At 31.8% G+C, this 10,286-nt stretch overlaps 1 protein-coding gene across 1 annotated transcript in view; it reads left to right on the top strand.

The window, feature by feature from the left end:
• The window catches only part of C4H1orf185 (chromosome 4 C1orf185 homolog), a 32,139-nt gene extending 22,337 nt beyond the window's left edge, over nt 1-9,802 (top strand). The window contains 2 exon segments of the mRNA XM_036893242.2: nt 8,126-8,159; nt 9,408-9,802. Coding sequence (XP_036749137.2) covers nt 8,126-8,159; nt 9,408-9,802 — 429 coding nt within the window.
• The last annotated feature ends 484 nt before the right edge of the window (nt 9,803-10,286 follow it).

Genomic DNA, 10,286 nt, shown 5'->3' on the forward strand with positions numbered 1-10,286 from the left:
ATTACTGACTCATGGGATATATGCATGTTTAGTAGTATTAGATAATTTCAAATTGTTTTACAAAGTAGCTATCAATATACACTATCCCAAGGCATGCATAAGTGCTAGTATTGCTCTGTATCTTCAACAAACATTGATATTTTTAGGCTCTTAAATTTTTGACAATCTGATGGATGTGCATCTCACTGTAGTTTTTCTTAATAGACTTCATGATTTCAAGCAGTTTTAGGTTCACAGCAAAGTTGAACAGGAAGTATAAAGTCCCCACACCACCTGCATCCTCCCCCACTATCAGCATCCTGCACCAGAGTGGTACATTTGATACAAATGATGAAACTACATTGGCACATCATCACCCTAAGCCCATAGTTTACATTAGGACTCACTCTAGACACATTCTATGGGTTTTAAATATATTTAGGCGATATACTACATGTGTATGTATACATGTGAGTGGTTTTTTTTTTTGAGATAGAGAGATCCACCGATATAGTATCATACAAATAGTTTCACTACCCTAAAAATCTTGTTTTCTGCCTATTCATCCCTCCATCCCTGCAAGTCCTGGCACCACTGATCATTTTACTGTTTCCAGTTTTGATTTTCCAGAATGTCACATATTTGGAATAATACAGTATCTAGCCTTTTCAAATTGGTTTCCTTCATTTAGCATTTAAGATTCCTCCACGTCTTTTCAAGGTTTGATAGCACATTTCTTTTTAGCACTGAGTGGTATTCCATAGAGCTGAATTGTATAGATATGCCTCAATTTATTTAACCACTCATTTACTGAATGACATCTTGGTTGCTTCCAAGGTTTGGCAGTTATGAATAAAGCTACCCTAAACATCCATATACTAATTTTTGCATGGACATGTTTTCAACTCCTCTGTGTAAATACCAAGGAGCATGATTGCTGAATCAAATGGTAGGAGGTGTTTAGTTTCATAAGAAACTGCCCAAATGTCTGTACCATTTTTCATTCCCAGACAATGAACTGAGAGTTTCTGTTGCTCTATATCCTCACCAGCATTTGGTGTTGTCAGTGTTTTGAATTTTTACCATTGTAATAGGTATGTATAGTGCATTTTGTTGCTCTGATTTGCACTATCCTAATGATATAAGATGTTGAAAATCTTTTCTTAAGTTAAATGGTCAATTCTCTCAAGCAAAATGCCTTTCCAAATCATTTACCTCTTTTTCTCTTAGTCTTTTTATTATAAAACTTTTAAAGAGTTATTTATTCTGAATGCCTAATCCTTTGTCCTGGCTAATCCTTAATTTCAACATCTTCATTTTGTGGCTCTTCTTCTCACTATTTTTATAGTGTGTTTTGATGAACAGAAATTTCTTTAATTTTTAACATAACCTAATTTCTCAACTGTTTCCTTTATGATTTATTTCCTTCCATACTCCAAAGTCATTAAGATACCCTTTTATGATGTCTTCTGAGAGTTTTGTAGCTTTGACTATATAAGTCTTTCAACAATGTAAAATTTATTTCTATGTTTGGCATAAATATTAGCAATCCAATTTCACTTTTTTCCATATATTTGCCTAACTATCTAGTAACATTTACTGAAATGCTTTTGAGAGAAAACCATAGTGTGTTTTTAGATCAATTTGGGAAAAACTGATTCTTTACAATAGTAAGTCTTATCATCCATGAACATGATGTTTCTCTATATTTATATATATTATATTTTATATACTTCAATAAGTCTTTATAATTACCTTCATAAATGCCTTTCCCATCTTAAGCTAGTTTTTATTACAAGAAATTTCATATGTTTATGCTTCTGTGATGGTTTCTAAGAAAACTTCTTAGTTTAGAATAATTTTAGATTTATAGGAAAGTTGCAGAGATAATATAGTTCACTTATACTTTTTGCCCAGTTTTTTCCCTCAATATTAAAATCTTAGATTACCATGGTACATTGTCAAAACTAAGAAACCAGCATTAGTACATTACTATTAACTGAATTCCACTCTTTATCTGGGTTTCACTAAGGTTTTACACAAACACACTTTGCTACTTCAAGACCTGATCCAAGATACCACACTGTGTTTGTCTCTTTAATTTTTCTGCTCTTTGACTGTGTCTGTCTTTCTGTGTTTTATCTGATCTTTATAATTTTCAGGAGTACTGTTCATGTATTTTGTAGGGTCCCACAGTTTGGTTTTATCTGATGTTTTTCTCATTATTATACTGGGATTATGGATTTGGGGGAAGAATTACACTGAAGTGAACTTGATATGTTCCTTTAAAATATTTTGTTGATGTATAATTACCTAAAATATAATGCAAAGACCTTAGATGTTCCACTCAATGAACATTAACAATTGTGTATACATTCAACCAACAAAACCCAACAAGACATAGAACATTTTTATTATCTGAAAAAGTTTCTTCATGTCTCTTTCCAGTCAAATCCCCTACCCATCCCAAGTAAACACTTTCTGATTTTTAACAACAAAGTTTAGTTTTTATCTGTTCCTAGATTTCATATAAATAGAATCATTTTATATGTGGCTTCTTTCACTTAACACGTTTTTGGGATTCACCATGAACTTTGTTCTTTCTATTGATAAGTGATATTCCACTGTAGAAATATACAATAATTTGTTTATGCACTCTCTTGTTAATAGACATTTCAGTTGTTTCCAGTTTTTGACTAATATGAATAAGGCAGCTCTAAATATTCATGTACTTTTTAGTGAACACATATTTTCATTTTTCTTGAGAAAATACCCGAGCATAGAATTGGTGATGGGCATACGTGTATCTTTATGAGAAACTGCCAAATAAGTTTCCAAGTGGTCGTAATTTATTTCACTCCCATCAACAATAAATGAGAATTCCAGTTGCTCTATATCCTTGCCAACCTTTGGTGGTGTTAGTATTTTTATTTTAGCTATTTTACTGGCTGTGAAATGGCATTTCAATATACTTTTACTTCACATTTCTCTTGATAGGCTAAAGATGTTGAACACCTTTTCACGTGTTCATAGGCCAGTTTATATTTTCTTTTGTGACAAACCTGTTCAAGTCTTGTGCCTGATTTTTAACTGGGTTGTTGGTTTTGTTTGTTTTTTAACAACAAGTTAACAAGTAAATGATTTATAGAAATTCTTAATACAATTTGGATACCTGTCTTAATGGTGAGATATATATGCTATGAATGTTTTTTCCCAGACTGCGGCTTGTCTGTCCATTTTTACAATGGTATCGTTTGATCAGCAAAAAGTTTTAATGTTGATGAAGTGTATTCTATGAATTTTTTCTTCTAAATTTGTATTCTAATAAATATTTATCATTCTAAGTTTGTAAAGATACTCTATGTTTTCTTTGCTCTATAGTGTTGGATTTTATGTTTAGGTCTATGAGGTAGAGGTCAAGGTTCATCTTTTTTCCATGATCATTCCCAGTTATTCCAGGAAATTCTGTAGAAAGACTTTTCTTTCCCCATTGAACTAATTTGTCACTTTGAATGAAAATTAATCTACTCTGTATGTGTTGGTTTATTTGTTGAATTCTGTATTCTTTTTTATGTGTATTTTTTTGTATATATTCTTTTTTTATATGTATTTTTATGTGTATAGTTGATACACAATATTATATTGGTTTCAAGTACATAACACAATAGGTCAGCAGGTACACGTGTTATTAAATACTTACCCCAACCAGTGCCGTTATTATCTGACAACATAGAGAGATGTTACAGAACCACTGATTATATTCTCCATGCTGCACTTCCATCCCTGTGACCAAACTATATTATGTTTGAGATTTTTGTGCCCCTTTATCCTTCTCATCCAGCCCACCCACTGCAACCCCTCCCCATGGTAACCAGTCACTTCTCAGTGTCTCTGAGTCTACTGCTGTTTTGTTTTTAGAGTCCACAAATAAGCATAATTAAATGCTATTTGTCTTTCTCTACCTGGCTTATTTCACTCACCATAATACCCTCTTATTCCATCCAAATTGCCACAAATGACAGGATTTCTTTCTTTTCTATGGCTTAATATTATTCCATTGTATATACGTACCACATCTTCTTTATCCATTCATCTGTTGATGGGCGCTTTGGTTGCTTCTATATCTTGGCTATTGTAAATAATGCAGCAATAAACATAGAGGTGCATATATCTTTTCAAATTGGAGATTTTGTTTCCTTCAGGTAAATTCCTAGAAGTGCAGGATCATATGGTATTTCTATTTTTAGCTTTTGAGGAACCTACATGGTGCTTTCCATAGTGGCTGCACCAATTTACATTCTCACCAACAGTGCAGGAGGGTTCCCTTTTCTCCACATCCTCATCAACACTTGTTATTTATTGTCTTTTAGATAGTGGCCATTCTGACTGGTATGAGGTGATATCTCATTGTGTTTTTGATTTGCATTTCCCTGATGATTAGCAATGTGGATCATCTTTTCATGTGCCTTTTAACCATCTGTATTTGTGTGGAAAACTGTTCAGATGGTCCGCCCATTTAATTGGGTTATTTGTTTTTTAGTGTTGAGACATATGAGTTCTTTATATATTTTGGATGTTAACCCCTTATCAGATAAATCATTTATGAATATATTCTCCCATACTATAGGTTGCCTTTTTGTTCTGTTAATAGTGTTCTTTGCTGTACAGAAGATTTTTAGTTTGATGTAGTCCCACTTGTTCATTTCTTGTTTCCCTTGCCCAGGAAAATGTGTCCAGAAAAAAAAATTGCTCATGCTTATGTTCAAGAGAGTTTTGCCTATGTTTTCTAAGAGTTTTATGGTTTCATGTCTTATATTAGGTCTTTAATCCATTCTGAGTTTACTTTTGTGAATGGAGTTAGTAAATCAGTTTCATTCTCTTACATGCAGCTGTCCAGTTTTCCCAACACCAATTATTGAAGAGCCTGTCTACCCCATTGTATATTCATGGCTTCTTTATTATATATTAATTGACCATATATGCATGGGTTTTTATCTGGGCTCTCTATTCTGTTTCTTGATCTATGGGTCTATTCTTGTGCCAGTACCAAATTGTCTTGATTACTGTGGCTTTGTAGTAGAGTTTGAAGTCAGGGAGTCAGGGAGCATAATCCCTGCAGATTTGTTCTTCTTTCCAAGATTACTTCAGCTATTTGGGGTCTTTTCTGTTTCTGTATGAATTTTAGAACTATTTGTTCTAGTTCGTTGAAAAGTGCTGTTGGAATTTTAATAGGGATTACATTGAATCTGTAAATTCCTTTGGGCAGGATGGCCATTTTGGCAATATTAATTCTTCCTATCTATGAGCACAGGATAGATTTCCACTTATTTGTGTCTTCTTTAATTTCTCTAATGAGTATTTCATAGTTTTCAGAGTATAGGTCTTTCATCTCCTTGGTTAGGTTTATTCTTAGGAATTTTATTCTTTTTGATGCAATTGTAAATAAAATTATTTTCCTAATTTCTCTTTCTGCTAGCTCATTGTTAGTATATAGGAATGCAACAGATTTCTGTGTATTAATTTTTTATCCTTTGACTTTGTTGAATCTAGTTATTCTAATAGTTTTTTGGTGGAGTTCTTAGATAAACTTGTCTGACTGCTATGGCTAGAACTTACAGTACTATGCTGAATAAAAGTGGTGAGAGTAGGCATCCTTGTCTTGTTATAATCTTAAAGAAAAAGCTTTCAGCCTTTCAACATTGAGTTTCATGTTAGCTGTGGGTTTGTCATATGTGGCCTTTACTATTTTGAGGTATGAACTCTGTATTCTTTTTAGTGAACTATGTCCTTAAATATATATATACTGTCTTGATTACTGTAGCTTTATAGTTAAATCATAGAATCAAGTATTGTAAGTCCTCCAATTATATCATTCTTTGTTCAAGACTGTTTTGGCTATTCTAGGTGCTGTGTCTTTTCCACTTAACTTAGAAAGCAGCTTGTTTAGTTCTTCAAAGAGGCTTACTTGAATCTATAAATAAAAAAGGACAGACATCTGTATATCAATTTAGGGAGAATGGACATCTTAACAATATTGATTATTCCAATCCATGAACTCTACCTTTATTGATGTTTTCTTTAATTTAAATTTATTAATTTCATGTGTTGAAGTCTCCTTTAATATTAGTCCATAGCTTTCAATATAGAATTCTCTTACATTTGTTAGATTTATTCATAGGCATTTTTATGCTATGATAAATATTGGTTTGTAAATTTTATTTCCCAATTGTTTGTCATTAGTAAATATAAATACAATTAATTAATAAATAATGTATATGGTGACACTCTGAAATCATTTAAATATCCTTGTCTTCATCAAACTCTACCTGCTAGCTATATAACTTATTATTCTTGCCTGAGCCATTCTTTACAAAATGTAGCAAAGTGATAATTTTCCTGTTCTACCACTCCCATCTCAATTCTACTACTCACATTTGTCATTTGGCTTTTCCTGTAAAAAATAGGCTCTCCCTTCTTCATTTCATTTATTTGTTATCAGTATGGACTCATGGACTTCTATTTTATTCAGCAGATTATAATCCATTACTATCATAATTTTGATGATCAAATTTTCCCAAATGTAACCAATGGACACTCCTTCAAGATTGTTCCTCTGTCTTTTTGACATGTCTCCATCATCTCTGAGTCCTTACTTACTTCTGATACTATAAATGTAAAATATATCATTTTTAATAGTTGAAAGAATATCCATTGTATTATATCTATGTATCATAATATATTTAACTATTTCCTTACTTTCAGAGTTTTAAATTCTATGTTTTAAAAATGCTAAAAATGTTGTGTTGAACATTCTGGTAACTGAATACTTACAAAATTATTTACTTGGCATAATAAATTTCTAGAAGTGTATGTGTTAGATTGTCCTCCAGAAAAATTCTATTTATTTATATATAGAATATATAAGCATGCCCATTCGTCATTCCCTTACTTTGGGTAGAATTTTAATCAGTCTAGGGACTTACTCTGTGGTTCCCAGACTAGCAATATCATCATTACCCACAAGCCTGTTAGAAATGCAGAATCTCAGACCCTACCTCAGATTTAGTGAGTCAGAATATGCATTTAAACAAACTCCCCAGGTAATACATAGGCACATTAAAGTTTGAGAAGCAATGTTCTAATATAATTTTTACAGGAGTCATAAACTGAATTGGTCCTAAATCCAGGCAAAGTAAGTCTAATATAAAAGCCATTTCTGGCATTTATATTAGTAAAAGGTGAAAGTGACAAAGAAGTAAAGTTGATTGTGAAAAAGGTGCTGTGTGTTATCCTACATATGTTTGTATGTATACCCTACATATGTATATCCTAAGTATCCTAATCAAAACTTTTCGGGGGACAGGACAATGCAGATCAGCCCAGAGTACTAACACTTTTCCACCAAAGCACAAGAGACAATTGTATTATCTCTTCAGCCTCATCTTCATCTACTCCATCTCAGACACCCTGTGTACTAGACCATCGTTTATCTACTGGTCTAAGGAAAACCTGAGTCAGAACCACTTGCAGACTGTGCTACAATGCATAGTCCCAAATCCACTCCCAAAACATCTGTTTTTGTAGGGTCTGATATCATGCCCAAGAATCAGCATTTTAACATGCACAATAGGTAATTCCAATACCCTGAAGTTTGAGAACTACTGTACCACCACACTTCCCAGAACATATGTAGAATATATTGTTTGAGCAAATGCTTTATTTGCTTCAAAAGAATAGTCACATTTTTATAAAAGCCTCCAGCCAGAATTCGCTTTTTTGTTTTTGGTTAATGAAATGAGTTAAATCTAGGCATTCTGATTACTTTTTTAGCGCCCTCTCTAGTTATAGCCAATTGACTCTTAGGATGGGGAGAAATAATCCTGTTGAACTCTATTTCACCCTTTCATTTTCTGTCTTGGTGACTGCCTTCTTGAACCAATTCACATTATTTTCAGATGATACCTCAACACTTTTTCTTTTCTGTCAATAGAGTTTGTTGAAATTAATTCATATCTGTGGAAAAAATTATTCCATCAAAAATGTATTATGATCTTAAAACATATTCTTATATAAATATCAAATATAGTAAAGAAATTATATAAAAGCTACTCAGTTTTTAAAATACAAATAACATTTTTTTGTGTAGGAGAAAAGAAAAAAGAAAACAGTACGTATAAAAGGTACTTTGAACAATTTATTAGAAGACATCTTAATTAACTTAGAGTAATTCACATCTTAAAGAATTAACAGGTTATCTTAAATACTATCTAAATATTTTTAAACCATGAAAATTCAAGGAAAATATTAATTTATTAGCATGTGAATGAGTATATGTTTTTTAGAAAACACAACTTTCAATATCATAACTTAAGTTAGAATGTGAAAGTTGAATTTTGTCCCTTATTTATACTCAAAGGTATTATAGTCAGTACCATAGAATAATGCTAGAAGCTAAAAGACATAAGTGTTTTATAACCCTTTAGATACTTCATATTCTCTAAGCACCTTGAAACATTACCCTCCTGCATAATTTTACAAATGCTGAATATAAAAGTAATAAGGTATTTAAAACAGCTTTGAAATTAATGTTATACATTAATATAAAAAGTTAATGTGTAAAATACTATAAAAGATTTTTTAGGATATTGTTTAAATGGTATTTTCTGAAACTTAACATTTTAAAATACCAACTATGTGTCATAAATAATGTAATGGGAGAAGCATGAGGCTTAGAGTGAGAAAAATCTAAATTGAAATCCATTTTATATCTGGTTCATGGTGAATCATTTCTCTCAGTCTCAGTCTCAGTCCTCTCTTTGGTGAAGTTTTTATTTACTAATAATATAGTTATTATAATAAAGTTATTTTATTTACTAATAATAACTACCTTGAAGAGTTATTTAGAGGGTGAATGAGATCTGGAAATATGTCAGACTGCTTTGCAAATTGTAAGGCACTATACAAATGTTAGTAATTACTTTTACTGGTTTTAAGCCAACCCATAGGCCCTTCCCACTGCAACCAAACATTTTGTAATGTGTCTTCTTAAGGAGGCATTTTTTAAAATTTATTTTTTAAGTAAGTCAATATTTCTCTATAGTTAAAAAACTATCTGCATTTTCTTATTTTTAAGGTATATCCCAGAACTGAGATTTCTAGCCTGTTTAGAATCTTCTTCTGTTAAAACAGGTTGATTTTATTTAGAATAGACTTTTCTACTCTCGATTTTCAGGAAAATATTGCTAATTCCCAATAACAAATTTAAAATTGCACACATGATGTCAAGCAACTCAGCAATTTCACTGTAGTGTCATCCTATCTGTTATAACTCTAAAAAGAGTGTATTTTAAAAAGAAACATCATCCTTATAATTTAAGATTTGGCTCATGAATATGCAAATTCATGGTAAATCTGATTTTCTTTTACAGCAATTAAAGATCACTCCAAAGATGAATTCAGCCTTGCAACAAAAAAGGTCCTTTGCGACGCCTCAGAGACTAGCTCAGCAACAAATTGCAGCAGTGTTCCTTTAAGCTTTTCAACATTACAATATGATTCTTATTACAGCCGAAGTATAGAAGCAGCTGATGACTGGTTTTCTGATGATTATCTAGAGAAAAAGAACTCTCCAATGCCTGTTCTCAAGGAACCTCTAATGGAAAAAGTATTTTCATACCTGTCAACCATTCCATTAGAAGGATGTACTGAAAATGTACTGAATATGCCACTTTATGATGATCAGAAAGGTGACAGCATTAAGGAAATATTTTCACAAAGAAATACAGAGGTTGAAATACAAAAGCTTCAACATAATATTGAATAACTTTCTTTCTTTTGGAAACTTTGTATACACTAAAATCATGTAAAGTTAAAACTGAATTACCAGCTTCTGAGTCTCCTAACCTGTCCATACTAATATTGCTTTTCTTGCTCTTTACCATAGATTGGTCTACTTCCCTTGCCAATTCTTATTTCTAGAAACAAAATTACAGGAAAAACTAGAGTGATACCATGAATACTAAGCTTAACTCCCTTTATCTCATCAAAGGACATAATAAATAACACAAATGTATTTCAACACACAGGAGAAATACTTTAAGAAATCTTCAGCACAGTGTACTTTTGAATAAACATTCACATTATTTCCTTATACTTTTGACATTTTCAGTTTTATTTCAATGTGAGTAAAGCTGGGTGTAATAACTTTCATCGGCTTTCCTGAATTTTAAATATATAATTCGCCCACCATTCAAATCTCATTATTTCATTATTTTGGTAAGCAGTATAACTTTCCTTCTCTAGGGAGG

This window comes from Manis pentadactyla, chromosome 4, assembly GCF_030020395.1.
Source record: "Manis pentadactyla isolate mManPen7 chromosome 4, mManPen7.hap1, whole genome shotgun sequence".
NCBI classification, from domain to species: Eukaryota; Metazoa; Chordata; class Mammalia; order Pholidota; family Manidae; genus Manis; species Manis pentadactyla.